Source organism: Melanerpes formicivorus, unplaced genomic scaffold, assembly GCF_026170545.1.
Source record: "Melanerpes formicivorus ecotype bairdi unplaced genomic scaffold, bMelFor1.0.p_v2 SCAF_24, whole genome shotgun sequence".
Classification (NCBI taxonomy): Eukaryota; Metazoa; Chordata; class Aves; order Piciformes; family Picidae; genus Melanerpes; species Melanerpes formicivorus.
The window spans coordinates 6842287-6861600 of NW_027142376.1; the positions used below are offsets into that span (position 1 = coordinate 6842287).

Here is a 19314-nt window from a genome sequence, read left to right on the forward strand (position 1 = left end):
GAACAAAGTTAAGAGTTCTAACTGAGGAAAAAGTACTACTGCAAAACTTGTTTTACTGTATGTAAAATGCAACAGAAATGTTAACAGTCTTCCAGACTGGCAGGAATACAGAATTAACCAGGCTGGAAAAGACCTTTGAGATCAAGTCCAACCTATCACCCAACACCATCTAACCAACTAAACCATGGCACCAAGTGCCTCAGCCAGGCTCTTCTTAAACACCTCCAGAGATGGTGACTCCATCAACTCCCTGGATAGCAGATCCCAATGGCCAATCAATCTTTCTGAGAAGATTTTCTTCCTAACATTCAACCCAAACCTCCCCTGGCACAGCTTGAGACTGTGTCCTCTTGTTCTGGTGCTGCTTGCCTGGGAGAAGAGACCAATCCCCATCTGGCTACAACCTCCTCCCTTCAGGTAGTTGTAGACAGCAAGAAAATCTCCCCAGAGTCTCCTCTTCTCCAGGCTAAGCAACCCCAGCTCCCTCAGCCTCTCCTCCCAGGGCTGTGCTCCAGACCCCTCCCCAGCTTTGTTGCCCTTCTCTGGACACCTTCCAGTATCTCAACATCTTTCCTAAACTGAGGAGCCCAGAACCAGACACAGGACTCCAGGTGTGGCCTAACCAGTGCTGAGCACAGGACACAACAACTTCCCTGCTCCTGCTGACCACACTGCTCCTGATGCAGGTCAGGATGCCCTTGGCCCTCTTGGCCACCTGGGCACACTGTGGGCTCATGTTCACCCTACTGTCCACCACTACCCCCAGGTCCCTATCTGCCTGGCTGCTCTCCAGCCACTCTGACCCTGAATTAGGGAGAAGAATAATACCAAAAATGTCCTCTTGATAACAGAGGTTAAGACAGAACAGATTCAGTATTCCTAAGGTTGGAAGGGACCTCAAAGATTGAGTCCAACCTGTCACCACAGACCTCATGACTAGAGTAGGGAGGACACTACTGCCCACTGCAGGCTTTGAACTCACCACCTTCCCATTAAGGGTTTGATGCACTACCAACTGAACCACCTCTCCTATCTTCCAGGTGAAGAACTAGAACAAGTGACCACAATCAGCATAATAAATGCATTGCCAGAGTTCCTCAATTCTTCCCTAAATGTTCATGACAAAGAATTGAGCCTGAGCCTAAAAACCTACTTGCAAGCAGAAGAAGTCTCTCTGCCTCTGCTTCTTCTTGTGACCCTTTTCCATGCTCCTCATCAAAGCAGCAGTTCAGAGCTTGACTGGCTTGATGGATCACTGTCTGCTGCATGTTGATCTCGTTATTCAGCTCCTGAAGTAAGTCAGTAGGTAAAAGAGTTAGCAAGACTGGAGACTTAGTGTTGCATTGCAACAAGGCAGTTTCTTCAGAGTAGCATTTTTAAGGTTATGCCTCACAAAACTCAGACCACTTAAACAGCAAACTGCTAAAGTCTTGCAGTTCAGTTGCTTCTGCAAAATACGGCAGCACAACTTTTTTGACCTCAGAGGTCATTTATAATGAAGAGTGAATTGTTTCAATGCCTGCATGCCCCATACCCAGTCTTTAAGCCTTTCCTTCACCAGGGGAGGCAGCAGTTAACCTGAAATCCAGCAAGGTGAATGAAGAACCAGTGAAGATCAGAATATTGCCTGCTAAAATTAGTTATGAATTTAGCCTAATTTGAAGGAAGTAATAAGACAGAGTCCTCTCATCCCCTTTTCAAATCAATGACTTGCTTTCTTCAGACTCTCTCAACAGCATGATCCTTTCAAGGTGTTTAAATTATGCAGTATCATTCCCTGCAGGTAGATATTTATGCTAAACAACCTAACTGCAGTCCTAAGCAGTATGTTAATGGCCTGGACATCCACAGGGGAAGTTAACTGAGGAAACAAGAAAAGCAGAAAGAGGATGCTAAGAAGTATATTAGATTAGATACCTGCATTTTCTTTTTGATATTGACTTGCTCAGAGGGGCCATTCTTTTTCATTTCCAGTTTGGAAGCAACATCTTCTCTGCGAACAATTATTTGCTTTATGGAAGGGCGGTCGGTTTCTTTGAACCTCTGAGACCTGTATGCATCAACACTGTCAAGAGAGGAAACCCCATTGAATGCTTCACAGCTGTGCCAAGCTTGGATTTTTTTTAGTATATATACATATTATAGAATCAACCAGGTTGGAAAAGACCTCGGAGATCATCAAGTCCAACCTGTTACCTAATACCTAACACCTCCTGACAACTGAATCATGGCTCCAAGTGCCACATCCAAGACTTTTTTGAACACCTCCAGGGATGGTGACTCCACCACCTCCCTGGGCAGCACATTCCAATGGCAAATCTCTCTTGATGGGAAGAGATGTCTCCTCACCTCAAGCCTAAACTTCCCCTGGCACAGCTTGAGGCTATGTCTTCTTGCTCTGGTGCTGTTTGCCTGGGAGAAGAGACCAACCCCCACCTGGCTACAGCCTCCTTTCAGGTAGTTGTAGAATAGAATAGAATTAACCAGGTTGGAAGAGACCCTCGAGATCACCAAGTCCAACCTATCACCCAACACCATCTAACCAACTAAACCATGGCACCAAGGGCCTCATCCAGGTACCTCTTAAACACTTCCAGGGATGGCGACTCCATCGCCTCCCTGGGTAGCACATCCCAACGGCCAATCTCTCTTTCTGGGACAAACTTCTTCCTAACATCCAGCCTTAACCTCCCCTGACACAGCTTGAGACTGTGTCCTCTTGTTCTGGTGCTGCTTGCCTGGGAGAAGAGACCAATCCCCACATGGCTACAACCTCCCTTTCAGGTAGTTGTAGACAGCAAGAAGGTCTCCCCTGAGCCTCCTCTTCTCCAGGCTAAACAACCCCAGCTCCCTCAGCCTCTCCTCACAGGGCTGTGCTCCAAATCCCTCCCCAGCTTTGTTGCCCTTCTCTGGACACCTTCCAGCAACTCAACAGCTTTCCTAAACTGAGGGGCCAGAACTGGACACAGGACTCGAGGTGTAGAGAGCAATAAGGTCTCCCCTGAGCCTACTCTTCTCCAGGCTAAAACCCCCCAGCTCCCTCAGCCTCTCTTCATAGGGCTTGTGCTCCAGACCTCTCACCAGGCATTGATGTTTTTCTACTTGCTTAGATGGCTTTAACAAAAGCTGAATCAATCATTCTCTCCACCCATTTTTGGTTTAAGCAACATAAAGACTACACAGAGACAACCTGTGGTAAAGGCTAAAGCCTTGGGAAAAAGGTTTTGTTTCTAGTTGAAGCAGTAGGCTTCAGTAAGAGTTAAGAAAAGGTAGTGCCTTGGTTTGCTGACTTTGGGAAGCAGGTGTGCTCGTGTTCATTACCTGTACGGAAGGTTGCGCTCATCGGACACAGAGCCGACGCTGTCTCCAGATTCTGCCCTGGGCACTTGGGTCCTCTGGAACTTCTCAGAGCTCAGGCTTACATCACTGATACTGCTAACTTCACCAGTTGACTTACAGGGAGAAATGAAGGCCTTGGGAGAAGGACAGGTTACATTACTGATATCTATCCACATTAATCACTATCTACTTTCTCTAACCTCAACTTGTTTTCTATATAAATAGTAAATTTATAGGCTGCTTTAAATCATTTCAAAGACATCAGCAGACTCAAGATTTCATTCTTAGTTTCCAAACTTGGTAGAGTTTCAACTTGATTTCTCTTCACATTCTCATCATTGAAAACCAGCACAAATAATATCTATCTATATATCTATACAGCCAAGGTGAATTGGCAGAGGTTAAACCACCCTTCTAGCAGAGCATCCAACATGCTGTGCTGTTCTCAGATGAAAACAACATTACCTTCTAGGTTTTCATTAGCAAACCACCATTTGCCACTTCTCCACTCACCCAGGTACCACAGCACAACAAGCATCACTGTCCACAAGTGTGCAATTGTACATCTTTGTGTGATAAACAAGCCTTTCTCCCCATCTCCTGAGAACCCTCACCTCTGGACCAACAGATTCCACTAGAGGGGTCAACAGAGACATTGATGAAATATTCAGCGACTCTTCATGCTCCTCATCACTTTCACCTTCCAGGCTCATGCTCATTTCTTTCTTCAGCTTTTCTATGTCTGGACCAGCCTCTTCAAGGATCTCAAAAATTTCATTGATCACTTTAGAGCTATTCATCTCATCACCCACACTCATTTCAGTTTCATGTACTTCATCTGGAAGGTGATGGTTTAAGAACATTAGTAGCATTCAGAATAAATTCTCCATTCTCTTCAACAGAGAGAGACTAACAGATAAGCCAAACAGTTATGCTCCTCAATTAAGCTTGATTAAAAAGCTAGGCATCTAGAACTCTGAAGTATACCTCCATGCTTATCTTCATATACCATTATCAAATACATTGCATAAATTGATACTTCAAACAAATTTCAACATTTCAACTTAACCAGGTCTGAACCCTAACTACAAGCCCCACAGAGCAGTCATTTCTGTCCTTTCCCAATGATCAGCATTTTAACATTCCTTGAAGGCTTGAATGGCATGAAAGAGGAGCTGCAAGAATGGAAGTTTCCTGTACAAGCCTCATAACAAGACAAGCAAGTGTCAGCAGATGTCTGGGGAATCCATTGTTTACACTTGCAGGATATTAACACTCCACTGCACAATTGGCAACAGAGCCACATAAACATCTACTCAATACAAACCTTTTGGTTTCTCTGCAAGTTGGTCAAGTTTTGAGACAGATGTCACTTTCCCAGGGCTCTTGGGCTCAGTGTTCATCAGAGGACTGGGTTTATCACTTTCTTCAGATTTAGCAGTATCTAAGTTTATAAAGCGAAGTCACAGAAGATTAGATCTAGCTTTTGAATTACAGTTAGTGAATTCTGGAGGTCTGGTAACACAGCTAGCCTACAAAAAGCCTGGAGAAGTGTGGCCAGCAGGTCGAGGGAGGTGATCCTCCCCCTCTACTCAGCCCTGGTGAGACCCCACCTGGAGTACTGTGTCCAGTTCTGGAGCCCCTAGTACAAGAGGGATCTGGAGGTGCTGGAAGGTGTCCAGAGAAGGGCCACAAGGATGATCAGAGGGCTGGAGCACCTCTCCTATGAGGACAGACTGAAGGAGTTGGGGCTGTTCAGTCTGCAGAAGAGAAGGCTCCCAGGTGACCTCATTGTGGCCTTCCAGTATCTGAAGGGGGCCTACAGGAAGGCTGGGGAGGGACTTCTCAGGATCTCAGGTAGTGATAGGACTAGGGGGAATGGAATGAAGCTGGAGGTGGGGAGATTCAGGCTAGATGTGAGGAGGAGGTTCTTCACCATGAGAGTGGTGAAACCCTGGAATGGGTTGTCCAGGGAGGTGGTTGAGGCCCAGTCCCTGGAGGTGTTTAAGCCCAGGCTGGACGAGGCTCTGGCCAGCCTGATGTAGTGTGGGGTGTCCCTGGCCATGGCAGGGGGGTTGGAACTAGATGATCCTTGTGGTCCCTTCCAACCCTGAATGATACTATGACAGATTAGGTCTTCCAGCTAGCCTGCATTAAAATACATGTCCTCCATAGCTAAACTTCTACGTTACAATCAGAAAATTCATAGCACAAGAAGTCGAGATGAAATCTTACACTCGAGCAAAAAAGGGAAAGTTTAAGCACAGTAAGAAACCCAGAATGTGACAGAGAAATATACTGCACCCAAATCCCAGCCAAGAGCAGGATGCAACCCTGTTTTTCTGGAAGTTCACTCCTCCTTCACACAAAATTGGAGGCTCTTCCACTCAGTAAGCACAGGAAAGGATGTTGCAAGCATCTTGAAATTCTTTTCACACTCTCTACTCTACAATCATACTGACAAGGGAAGAGTTCCTTCTCATTAGATTGTAGAAATTTAGCTACTCAGTTACAGTACACATTCACAGCATCACAGTATCACCAAGGTTGGAAGAGACCTCAAAGATCATCAAGTCCAACCTGTCACCACAGACCTCATGACTAGACCATGGCGCCAAGTGCCATGTCCAATCAGTCTGCAACTGACAATTGTGATTCACACTCCCTGCACTTTACATCAAAGTATGAAACACAGCTAAAGCCACTGAGAAACAGAGAGGCAGTCTTGCCTTGTGAGTCTTTCAAGTGGTTTAGGAGTGCTGAGTATCATCACCCACAAGATTTAGACAAATCAGAGCCCAAAGAAGAGGCCGAGGTCAGTGCATGCATCAGTGGGATTAGACTTATCTGCTCATGAACATCAAGGGCACTGCTTCAGGCCAGCATTAGGGACAGTTCTTACCTGAAGACTCCGTGCTGGGAGACTTCACTGGCCTGTCACATGCTGCTGTCTCTCCTGCTGATTCAAAAGCAGTGGCATCTGAACTGGGAGGACGTTTAGGACTAGTCTGAGATTGGCTTTCCTGGCAAAACCCAACACAATAGTAGGATTAGGAAGCAAATATTTAAAGTGACTAAAAAACCTGCAACAAACATTTTAACACTGCTTTGTCATTTAACCAGAAAAAGTTGTCTATCCAATATCAAAGAAGGACTATATATATATGTAAGAAATTCAGCTGAAGCACTAAATGCTAAATTAGAATCATAGAATTGTCAGGGTTGGAAGGGACCTCAAGAATCAGCCAGTTCCAACCCCCCTGCCATGGCCAGGGACACCTCACACTACAGCAGCTTGCTCACAGCCACAGCCAGCCTGGCTGCAAAAACCTCCAGGGATGAGGCTGCCACCACCTCCCTGGGCAACCTGTGCCAGTCTCTCACCACCCTCATGGGGAACAACTTCTTCCTAACATCCAATCTCAATCTACCCAGTTCTAGTTTTGCTCCATCCCCCCAGTCCTATCACTCCCTGACACCCTAAAATATCCCTCCCCAGCTTTCTTGGAGCCCCCTTCAGATACTGGAAGGCTACAATAAGGTCTCCTGGGAGCCTTCTCTTCTCCAGACTGAACAACCCCAACTCTGTCTGTCTCCATAGCAGAGCAGTTCCAGCCCTCTGCTCATCCTCATGGCCCTTCTCAGGACACCTTCCAGCACCTCCAGATCCTTCCTGTAATAGAGGCTCCCAAACTGGACACAGTGCTCCAGGTGGGATCTCAGCAGAGCAGAGCAGAGGGGGAGAATCACCCTCCTGGCCCTGCTGGCTCTGCTTCTCTTGATGCAGCACAGGATGTGATTGGCTCTCTGGGCTGCAAGTGCATTGAGTGTTTGTGTGTGAAGAGCTTTTTCCTTTTTAAAGTTGTAGAACATAAAACCCCTACACTTGGCATCAAATTAAATCAATTGGCTTAAAGCAGTTTCACTTATCTCCTTCATTCTGCAGGAGGTAAAACCCCCCCAAAATCTCATCATGTGTTAACAATCACACAAGCCACTTGGCAAGTGGTGCCTGGGCATTCACAAAGCACAGGTTTGTCTCTCTTGCATTTACAACTCTGTCCTGGCTTTCAGAGCACCTTAGAGCAATTCACAGCCTATCACCTTTAGGTAGGTGGAGGCAACACCTTACCATTTTTGCTTCAGGAATTTTTCTCTTTGAACTCTCACTTTTGTCCACACTCCACAGATTGCCCCTGTCGAAGCGGCCACGCAGGCAGGCGAGCTCTCGTTCACGCTCCTATGTGAGCAGAAGGGGGAAAGCCGACAGCTGTGAGATGCCAAAACATTTCAGCTGCCTCAGGTAGCTGCAGAGCAGCAAAAGAATCTTCCCCACGCTTACAGCAAGCTAGCAATGTAGCAAGTCATACCTGCTTAAGCTGAAGAGCTAAACTGGCAGTAGAGGAAGTTTCATTCTGTTTGAGAAGCCTCTCCTGGATGGTCCTGGTGTTTGGGGTGACAGTGGGAGTTCTGCACCCCGCAGTACTCGCAGCAGGACTCCGTGCACTGCGCTCTTGACAGCGCTCCCGGCAGCGCTCCCCAAAGCGATCCAGGAAGGGCTTAATTCCTGATCCCCCTGCAAGAACAATTGTTTTGCCTTCAAAGAATCTCTCAAAGACACAGGACGAAATCACTGCAGTTTTACATCTTGCTGAAGGCTCTCAATGAAGCAATTAAGCTGCCTCCTTTACAGCTCTTACTCTGTTATACAAACAAACTGAAGCTGGAAGGCAAATCACCACACTAACAGAACACTGATATTAATAAAGCAACATATCAAGAGCAAATAGATGTCCTTCTCTTACTAATATCCACGTGTGATCCACCACTTTGCTTTTGCAATGTTTCCTCCACAGTTAGCCTCTCTCACACCCTTCCTATTAATGCCTATCTAGTAAATAACATGGATACATTGTTCAGCATCCACCACTTCTGCTGACAATGAAAGAAAAGCTCAGTAATCTCGACACACACTTGTTCTACTCGTCATTATTTCAAGGAGTTCAAGCTGTTAGTGCAAGTTTCTGACCCAACAAGCAGTTGAATTTGATGATCAGTTACTTTGACATCAATGGTACCACTGAAAGGATAGATACTAGGAAAAGTTAGGAGCATTTAGCTTTGATTTCTTCTCACAGAAGAGTCTTCAAAGCTTCTTCTACAGAAGATATCTCCTTGTGCAGACTCTTTACCTCATATTGATTAGACACAAATAGCATCCACCAATTGGAAGGAGCTTTGAATAGTCTCAATCAACTGATGTTAGCAGAATACATTTTTTGTTTTACATAGAAAAGGTATAGGTTTTGGAAACTCTTGAGAGCAATCATGTCCATGTAATCACCATTGAGAAACATGGAAGCTCTTCATAATTATCACAGAACAATTCAGGACTTCACTTAGGTTACAGCAGAAACAGAAACCATATATTAAAGAGTATATGGTGCAAGACAGAACACATAAGCCTGAATGTGTCTTGAAGCTGAAAAAGCAGCTTACCTGGTGTTGTGGGTTTCCCCTTAGGTTCAAGTTGTACATGTGTTCCTTTGACTGGCTCTTCTTTGGACTGAACTGGTTGAGGCAAAGGTGGTTTTGCTGCCTGTGCACGCTTCTCAGCTTTCTGAGGGCTGCAGGGATTCTCCGTTAGCGGCTGTCGCACTTCAGATTCTTTAGAACAAGGAACAGTGACTCTTGAGGGTTGTGTTAAAAGACTCTTTGGATCCTTACAAAGGAAAAAGGAGTAACACTGAGATGAGGCTGTACATTCTTATTCTCACAGGAGGAAAAAGCATTGAAAGCATTCTGCACAGCATACTATAACATAACACAACATCTTTGCCCATCAACAACAGAAAGCTGGGCAGCTTTTTTATACATCCAATATTTCCTGTGGTTCCAGCATTTTATTCCAGGTGCCTTTGCCAGATACTTTAGGTTATTTTCCCACATTTCCTTAGACAGGGCTGCACAGGGCAGATATTGTTATTTCATAAACTGAACAATAGGTGTTACTATTCTGCCTGAATTTTCACACAGCAACAACATTTGCAATTTAAGTCAACAAACTGTATGAAGTGAAACCAAATGCCTCCAGAGGAAGCCCCCTCCAAAAGAGCAACAATTACTTTGACATCAACTTCTACAATGTTTATAAGCACACTCCTCTTTAAAATTCAGGTCTGCTATTAAAGAGAAACAGCATGCAGGGCAGAAATAAAGCAAAACCTGCAAATAGTCTCAGATTGCTCACACCACAACTTTAAATTCAGGTTAAACAGTTCGGAGTTAACATTTGTGTGTGTCTCCCCCCACACACACACACATTCAAATCAATTTTTAATCAGCAACTAAATCAGACACTCACCTCTATCTTTGAGTTTGCTGGTTTATTAATAGAAGCCTCAACAAGCCTTTGAGAACAGGATGCAGCTTCCTGCTTTACACTGCTACTATTGATTCTAGCAGATGCTCCACTTGTAGTGGACAATTTGGATAAACAAGTAGTGCCAGGCTGTTCTTGTGCATTGTTTTGCTTTGCAGATGGATGACTTAGGTCATCTTCCCAGGAACCAATGGTAGCAGCAAGGTTAGCTAAACGGCCCCTTCTCCCAATAGGGGTATCACTTGCCAGGGCATTAGATGTCTGCTTAGGTGGAGAAACAGACAGATCTTTTGACTGGAAGGGAGACAGAGCAGCACATTCAGAGGGATCTGGAAAAAAAGAAAACATGTTTATTCTGCTAATAAAATATATAGAGATATATCAGCATCTTCTGCATTTTGCTATACAGAGAGTTGATCAGCAGTTAGATACTCTTGCCATCACCAGAATCCAGCAACTAGCCCTGAAGACATTGAGACTAATCAAGTTAAACTAAAAGCTCACTGCAAAGCCAACATATTTGACCAAGTAGTTTCCTAGTTGTATGCCACTGTTGTGATGAGCAAAGCATCACACTAGTATAGGAGGTAAAAAACAATAAAACCCAAGGGTACAAAATTAAGCTATAATCAGTATCATTATTCTAAGTCCTGCCCACAGCTGTCCAAGAATTGCTTATGAAAACATTAGCATTCCACACAAAATCATCTTCTGCTAGCAAACCACCCTTGAGACAAACACTGAAAACCACCAGAAGAGCTTCACAGGTGAAACACACCCTCGGTGTCCCAGCAGCGCCGCTGTTCTGCCAGCTTCTGCATTCGTGTTTTGACTGAAAGGGCTGCAGGAGTTCCTGACTCCGTGTTAGTTTTCCCTTTCTCAAGGGGCTGAACCGAAGAAGACCTGTTAGAAGCAGCTATGTGCAACTGTGCAGTCCTCTCAGGAGAACGAGGGCTTGTGGAACTTGAAGGCAGTGGCTGTATGTTCTCTGAACTGGAAGTCTGAGCTTCCATGTTGTCAGGGCAGAGCCTCTTTGATGGCGATGGCTTTGTCCCAGGTTTCCCTGTACAGGTGAGAGCATTCAAGCAGATGAGTATTCAGAGTCTCTAAAATGTTTTCAGAGACAGCACAAAAGTGTCATGCAAACAACATGATGATTTATAAATATCCTGAGATGTGCCCCAGAACACTGCCCTTCCCAAGTTCCGCCAAGCACAAAGCACTATCACTGGCATGACACAACTACTTTTAAATAGCTTGCTAATTTCTTAGAGCCTCTGCTCTCAGGTTAAGCTAAACATCAGCCATGTGCAGTTCTAGTGGCCAGGTAATTGCCTCCATCACTGCTTAGTTTAAGATGAACACTGAGGGTTTTCACTTGCCCTTAGTAAAAAGGGGATGAGGCTCGTATCCAAAGGCATTTTTTATTAAACTTGTTGCACATACCTTCTTCACCTGGAGGAGGTGCCTGGTTGCCAGTCTCTAACAGAGGCTCTCTGACCCTCTTGTTCTGCATGGTGGGTCTCGCTCCCATCTTGGGCCGCTCAGCCATTTTCTTCTGCAGGTTCTCTCGCCTGGCACGAGTTCTTTCAAGGAGTTTCTGGGTAGTCAATAAATCATGGGTTACTATACACTGCAACAAGTGTGTTAACTAGCAATAGCTCAGATTTGAAATGTCTCATTTTATACAGCACATACTAAGATGTACAACCCCAGGCGCATACAGTGAAGCCACAGTAAGACAAACACACCTGTCAGATGTCACTACCTCATCTACTGTGACACAAACACTCAAGATCTGTTTCTCTCCTCCTAAAAGCAGCATTAACAAAATTTGTTTTCTACACTGGCAACTACATGGTATGCTGTGCACACCCTCTTCCTCACTGTGATAACCCCTGATCTCTATATTTTGATTTCACTGTTGCAATACCCACAGCTCCTCCCATGCTCAGCAAGTGCCTGTTGGATAACATGCAGCTCACACTGTAGCACATGCCAAGCTACTTCCTTGCTATCTGATCAGAGCACATTTGCAGGTTATCTGAAGTTCTTTGGCCTACCAGACAACAGGCTACAGCATTCTCTTTACAGAAACAATGGTTTGGGTCTTTTCACCCAGCCACAAGCTTTCATGAAAATTATAGAAGCACCTACCCTCAGCAAGAAGGGGTGAAGCTAGACAGGGGGGTCCAAAGTTCCAGTCATTAAATCCACTACTGTCTCCCAGTAGCTTGGCTTTCAAAGGAGACTAGGCTAAAGAGACACAACCAATAGCTACATTTTTGAAGAAAAAGAGCCTGAAGCAGTCAGAAATGCCTGGAGGTTATAACATCTTTATGACAGTCTTGAACTGCCAAATCTTGCTAGGAGGTTTGTTTGACACACTGCTAAAGTACATGGTCAAGTTCCCTGATTGAGACCAACCCTCCAACAAAATACACACTGAAGTGCTTGCCAAGGGGTCATAAGAAAACACAAACTCTGTGCCTGTTAACATTAAAAAGCCTGTTGGCATTACACCCTCTAAATCAAAAGGTGAGTTTCTCTACCTCAAGCTTAAGTTTGAAGAACAGATGCTGCAACTAGCTGTCTCAATCAAGAAGCTCTTTATGACAATATATCTGTATACAGCAGCACATACAAAATGATGCCCAACTGAGCTACCTGACAACATCCTCCTTGCTTCCCTGTCCTTTGGAAAGCTGGATACTGTGATCACTACTTCCACAAAATAGCTGGTTTAGCAAGTGTTCCAAATTAATAGAACATTATTTCATGTTGAATCCTCATTTGAAATCGCTTGAGATTGTGTTTCTTTTCATTACTACATTTATAAGTCATGATCACTCAGCTCAACCACATCTAAAGGATGCTTGGTTACTCCTCTGATCTGGATTTTAAAAGCACTTTGGGACAAGAAATTGTGTGACTGAACTAATGGCCTTTAAAGGGCAGCATATAAACTGCACTTGTTTGGTGGCACATAAATTACCACGAGAGCTGTGCCAGCCATTATCTGTCCCGTTGCACAGCAATTAAAAACACATTTCACATTTTTAACTGTCTAAAGCTGAAGTCTTGAACAATGTTCCATTGTAGGGCAACACAGGACAAATGGAATGTCAATCTCAACATTTTTTTTTTTTTGTGGTGAAAGCAAAAAAAAATCAGCTTCTCTAACTTCCATAGAAGCACCAGGAGGGCTTTCAACACAAGTTCCACGCTAGCTGTGGCCACAAGCCACGTTTCTTGATTTCAACCTCCCAAAGGCAGAGTTAAAGTGCAGGTTAATACCCATACAAACAAAAATCTTCAAGGCTGTCTAAATTAACAGCCCTTCTTGCACAACATTGAGTGCAAGAACAGTATTCCTACAGTTCTATTCAGATGCAGTCGCATTCCTTTCTGTTTTGTTAGCTGAGTGAAATGGAGTTTCAGTTGTCAGGAATAGGATGTCACTTCCCAAGAATGCACGCCTCTGTGGTAGAGCTCCAGCTCCCATTGGCTTTTTTGTACCTCAACTTTTCCATGCAACTGCCATAATTCAAATCTGCTATTACACATGATGAGTAAGCCAGTCACCAGGACCTGAGACTGACTTTTCAAGTTCATCAACAAAGTATTTGCCTCAGGCACGCCCTCCAAGTGTTCTGATGACAGCCAAAGTTTCAAAGTAGGACATATCTACTTAATTACATCTAGGAACCTGAGAACTATCATGTGGTAGTTATAAGATGCTTTTGCACCACAAACTGTCATCTTCTGAATATCAGGAAAGGTCTTCCTACTTTAAATGTTGATGGACAATCTTGGTTTTTTAAAAAGCATATTGAACAGTTCGTGTTGCAAAAGCATCTTCTAAAGATCAGGAAAGGTCTTCCTACAGTAAGCACTGATGGACAATCTTGGGTTTTAAGAAGTATACTTTAAAGTATATATTCAGCAGCCTCAGAGAAGACATGCTCACATGTGACCACAAAGATTTGTTCTAACTACTCTGCTTTACCAGCAGAATGCAGAACAAGAGGCAAAGTCATCCAGGACACTGAAGATGGAGCTAACTTCAAATTGCACACATGCAAATTTCCCCCTGAGCAACTTAGTGCTTTGGTCAGCCTCCATGACAGCAAACCAAACTTTGCTCTAGGAATGTTAACATGTACCTCAAAGCACAAAGTAAACTAGACTATTTCTAATCACAGAATGTTAGGGGTTGAAAAGACCCTTGAAAGATCATCCAGTCCAAGCCCACCCTGCCAGAGCAGGATCACCCAGGGCAGGTCACACAGGAACACATCCAGGCAGGTTTTCAGTGTCTACAGAGAAAGAGACTCCACCACCTCTCTGGGCAGCCCCTAATATCCTGTAGTACCAAACAAAGCCTTTTGTCCAAGAAAGGTGGTTTATGAAGTCAGCTAGAAAAGGAAAGCCACAAAGAGCATATCCATTGTGATCCTAAAAGAGTATTCACCACACCATCTCGTCAGTGTGCTCTGTATTAGTAATTTGGTTGAGATTCAAATGCTGTTGTTTTTTTTCCTTGCAATGCTAAGCAAAAGAAACTTTATTCCATAACTGTCTGATTTAAAAGCATTCCACTGAGTCTTACAGCAAGACTGAGCTGAGCTGAAACGCAGAGAGACCAGGGCAAAATTTGTTACTATAAAGTGATCAGCAAAGACAGAATTAATGGCATGCTTTGGATAATTAAGGCTCGAATTACAGTGCTTTACAGCAACATTTACAATGCCTCACCAGCTCCCTACAAGGAATGTAGGCAAAGATAACCTAAAAATAATTACCATGGTGATTTGTAGACAAAGATTATCTGAAAACACTTCAAACTAAGGAAAGGTTATACTAAAAGAAAAGAAAGACAGAACATAAATACTTCATAGTAGGTGGCAAAAGGCTTCCTTTTCAGATTGTTTCTTGAAGCTATTCAATTGCAATACTAACACACGCTGACAGGAGCCAGATTTTTACACAGCAGTGCAATCAACGCCCTCCACAGCATGAACATTTTTGATAAGGCAACGTTCTAGGCGCTCTGCAATACCAGCTAATGGTGTTTGAGTTGAAGTTTACTCGGAGGAGTGGCCTCACAGTTGGTCACAGCTTCTCAAAGTCAGTTACTTACAAGAAGGGTGTGTTGAGCTTGGAATATCTCCCAGCATTCAAAACCATTTTAAACTCGATTCGGCGGTCTGGACTTGAAGTTTATTTAAGGCTAGTTGGATCATGCCACTCTCTACCAATTAAGGAAGGTGGCTTCAAGATGTTTACACTTAGGAAGCCTTTACAAAGGGGTAGGGCAAATCTGCCTTGGCACAACACATTTTGTAAGTACGTTCAGATCAATAATTTATGTTCATTTTGGTAAACTGAATCGTTGTGGTCACACTCTTTGGGGGACACTCAGTTTATGTAAAGTAGGTCAGTTTGATAAACACATTGTTTCCAAGGTTTAGGCAGGCTGTGAGGCAAGTTAATTTTTACTATCATAGAACCAGTAAGGTTGGAAAAGACCTCAGAGATCATCAAGTCCAACCTGTCACCCAAGACCTCATGACTAACTAAACCATGGCTCCAAGTGCCACATCCAATCCCTTTTTGGACACCTCCAGGGATGGTGACTCCACCACCTCCCTGGGCAGCACATTCCAATGACTAACAACTCTCTCTATGAAGAACTTTCTCCTCACCTCCAGCTTAAACTTCCCCTGGCACAGTTTGACACTGTTCAAAGCAGTCATAGAATCACAGACTTGTCAGGGTTGGAAAGGACCTTAAGTTCCAACCCCCCTGCCATGGCCAGGGACACCTCACACTACAGCAGCTTGCTCACAGCCACAGCCAGCCTGGCTGCAAAAACCTCCAGGCATGAGGCTTCCACCACCTCCCTGGGCAACCTGTGCCAGTCTCTCACCACCCTCATGGGGAACAACTTCTTCCTAACATCGAATCTCAATTTACCCATTTCTAGTTTGGTTCCATCCCCCCCAGTCCTATCACTCCCTCACACCCTCAAAAGTCCCTCCCCAGCTGTCTTGTAGCCCCCACTCACATGGCAGCTGCACTGCTCTACAGGTCACACAAAATCAGACCACAGCAGAGGATCTTTAAGAACGCCAGAGATGCAAGTCGGTGAGCTCCAGCCATTGTTACACTGCAGCCTCCGACACTCGAGCACGCTACAAACAAATCCACCCTGACAAACGTCAATTAAACTCTGTTTTCAACAAAGAGGAGCTGCCTGCCGACCCAAGTGCCCAGTCACAGGTGGCAGTAACATCAAACAGGGCGCATTTTTAATCCGATGGTCGCTGCTTTGCCCGCATTTCACACTCGACCTCTAGGTAGGGCCGGCACAGCATGTGTCAAGACCACTCCCAACAGCTTCCAGCGCGCCCCCTGCTCCAGGCGGAGATCTTACCTGCCAAACGCTCATGAAAGGACAACACCAAAGCGCCAGTCAGGTAGCAGCCTCCTTTAGAACAGCTCCTCTCCTAAGCAAAGCCCTGCACCAATCACCCCTCCGTGCCCTCCTAGAAGAGAGCTGCCCCCCCCCCCCAACGCCCGGGCGACTACAACATGGGAGGCACCAGGACGAGAAAAACGAGCGGGCAGAAAGTCTCCCCCCGGCAGAGAAACAGGCTCCTGACAACCCCTCGAAGCACGTCACAGCCGGTGAAGGGCGCCGACAGGCCTGAACCAGGACTGAGAGAAACTATCTGGCCCCCCATGCGCTGACACAGGGAGCAGCTCCCCTGGCCCGGCCTCACCGCCTTCTGTCCCTACGGCCGCCGGCGCTGACAACTCGTCCCCTCCCCGGATCGTTCCCTCCACAGCTCCCAGGCCGGGGAGCGGCCCAGGCCGTGCCCTCACCTCAGTGAAGGGGTCCATGGCTGCTACTGTTGCTGGCCGCTCCCAGGCCGCCCGCGTCAGGCCGAACCTCCACCCCAACCGCTGCTGCGATTTGAATTTCAGCGCCCGCCGCGCCCGCGCATGCGCCCGCCCACGCGCGCCGCGCACGCAGAGCGTACCGGGGAGGCGTGCCCCACCCCGCCCCTCCTGACGTCACCGGTAGAGTCGCGCCCCGCGCCGCCAGCCGAGCACTGATTGATAGAAGCGCTATCCAATCCAACAGCAGTCTGCCATGACGGCCCTCCTCCCTGTGCGGACTGCCCTCCCCCTTAGGGAGAGGGCGGGAAGAAGGTGCTCAGGGCTTTGCGTAGCGGTGTGTAGTGTGGCTGCCGGGCTAGTCTGTGGCGATCCGGCTGGCTTTCCCCTTTCCCGGTGCTGAGAGACGGCCTGGATTCGCATCCTGCACCCCCCGGTCCGACCCCTGCCGCCCGGGCTGCGCGTGTGCTGGCGCGCAGGGAGCGCATCCAGCCGCGGCAGCCATGTCACCTTCCTTGTACACTCCTTCCACTCGTCCCTGTCAGCCCGGCCAGGCGCCAGTTGTAGGGGTATTCTGAATAAAACTCTCTGACAGGCAAGCAGAGCAATACTGTCTCTCTGACCCCCACGTCTTGCAGCAGCTGCTGGGTAGGGGTGTCCCGGGAGCCTGTAGATTTGCAGCTTCGCTTTTCAGCTGGCATCGACAGGGGAACCCTCTAATGCCTCCGTGTGACTGGAGCGGCTACTCAGGGCAGTTCTGGAACTCGCAGCTTTTCCCCCTGGCTTTTCATGCTTCTCCTTGCCTGACGGCCCGTGGTCTCAAAGCTCAGCCACCGCCCGGCCCCTCTGTCCATTGCGTTGCTAAACCTCTCTTCATGTGCGAGCGCTCGGGATGCTTGTGCATCCAGGGGGAGCAGAGGGCTGCAGCTGCTCTGCTGTGAGGATAGGCTGAGGGAGCTGGGGCTGTTCAGTCTGGAGAGGAGAAGGCTCCCAGGAGACCTAATTGTGGCCTTCCAGTGTGTGAAGGGGGCTACAAGAAAGCTGGGGAGGGACTTTTGAGGGTGTCAGGGAGTGATAGGACTGGGGGGGATGGAGCAAAACTAGAAATGGGTGGATTCAGATTTGATGTTAGGAAGAAGTTGTTCCCCATGAGGGTGGTGAGAGACTGGCACAGGTTGCCCGGGGAGGTGGTGGCAGCCTCATCCCTGGAGGTTTTCGCAGCCAGGCTGGCTGTGGCTGTGAGCAAGCTGCTGTAGTGTGAGGTGTCCCTGGCCATGGCAGGGGGGTTGGAACCGGCTGATCCTTGAGGTCCCTTCCAACCCTAACCATTCTAGGATTCTATGCTGAAGTGGCAGAGACCCATCACGAGGGTGCTCAGATCCAGTCCTTGCACCATCTCAAACACACTTCCCATGTTGAATGCAATCACAAATAGAGCTGTTGGGATTTTTTGGTCTCTGCTGTTCCCCCTGAGAGGCTGCTACAGGCCTGACTGCCCAAATGAGTAAAGCTCATCAAATTTCCAGTCTATCCATACATACTAGCACCCTTTTATACATGTTTCTTGCATACAAAGAGTGTTCATTACTCTGCACCACCGCCCTTCCTTAGTGCTGCGCTTCTTGCCAGCTGGATTATTTGTAGGCAGCAGCCATTTCTTCCAATCACTTTGCCTTGCTAACCATTCTAATTATCTCTCATTAGAAAAGCTTCCCAATGCCTTATTTACAAACAGCATGGCATCAGCATGCATCAGGATCTAAAAATAAAATAGCAAATAGAATCATAGAATCAGTCAGGGTTGGAAGGGACCACAAGGATCAGCTAGTTCCAACCCCCCTTGCCATGGGCAGGGACACCCCACACTAGATCAGGCTGGCCAGAGCCTCATCCAGCCTGGGCTTAAACACCTCCAAGGATGGGGCCTCAACCGCCTCCCTGGACAACCCATTCCAGGACTTCACCACTCTCATGGTGAAGAACCATTTGTTGTAGTGTAGCTGTCCCACCACCCTGAGCACAGCTCCCAGGACAAGGTGTAAGCAGGGGAAGACATTTATTATATTATACAGCAAAGTTCTCTAGTCTCTGAGCAGGCACATGTGTCACATCTCAATTGGCTCTTCCCTGCTGGCATGCCTGTCATCAAGGCACACAACAGGCTAAAATAACAAAACAATGTTTTAACACATCCAACCAAATTCTGCCCAATTTCACAGTATCTTAGAATCTTAGAATCACAGAGTCTTAGAATGCACTGGTTGGAAGGGACCTCTAGAGGTCATCTAGTCCAACCCCCATAATCCTTTATATGAAGAAATCTTTAGGGACTGGATGCCCTGGCTAACAAAGGTGCCTGCAAGGAAGCAGTAGGGAATCAGTGCAGGCAAAAAACAGGACACAAAATAGCTTATATGGAGCTCAAAGTTGTCAGCAGAAAATAAAGAGAGAATTACCATGAAGTCTTCTCTTTCCTCTGGCATCTCAAATGAAGAAAAACCATGCACTATTTGAGTCCTTTAAAGAAAAAAAAACCGATACAGAATTACTGCAATTTAAGTATGATACCTGCTTTACATGAGATTCATGCACTGTAGCTCCAGCTGTCATTGGTGGATTTCCAAAGGTGGTTCCACCCGTTGCTGTCGTCTTCCATATGATGTTCAGCCTGGGGGGGAGCAAGCAAA

The 19314-nt window shown here is 46.3% G+C and overlaps 1 protein-coding gene across 4 annotated transcripts in view; it reads right to left on the bottom strand.

The window, feature by feature from the left end:
- The window catches only part of ANLN (anillin, actin binding protein), a 42308-nt gene extending 22994 nt beyond the window's left edge, over positions 1–19314 (bottom strand). For 2 of the 4 annotated variants that reach the window (XM_068152740.1, XM_068152738.1), the window contains exons 1-13: positions 19196–19314; positions 11168–11321; positions 10500–10784; positions 9704–10050; positions 8839–9061; positions 7710–7915; positions 7472–7579; positions 6242–6362; positions 4667–4783; positions 3954–4177; positions 3322–3473; positions 1918–2065; positions 1154–1289 (exon numbers count right to left, since the gene is read on the bottom strand). In XM_068152740.1, the coding sequence (XP_068008841.1) occupies positions 1154–1289; positions 1918–2065; positions 3322–3473; positions 3954–4177; positions 4667–4783; positions 6242–6362; positions 7472–7579; positions 7710–7915; positions 8839–9061; positions 9704–10050; positions 10500–10784; positions 11168–11321; positions 19196–19237 (2263 nt within the window). In that variant the 5' untranslated portion in view covers positions 19238–19314. Of the gene's footprint in view, positions 1–1153; positions 1290–1917; positions 2066–3321; positions 3474–3953; positions 4178–4666; positions 4784–6241; positions 6363–7471; positions 7580–7709; positions 7916–8838; positions 9062–9703; positions 10051–10499; positions 10785–11167; positions 11322–16612; positions 16686–19195 lie in introns of those variants that run through there. The other 2 variants (XM_068152739.1, XM_068152742.1) reach the window with 1 other exon arrangement.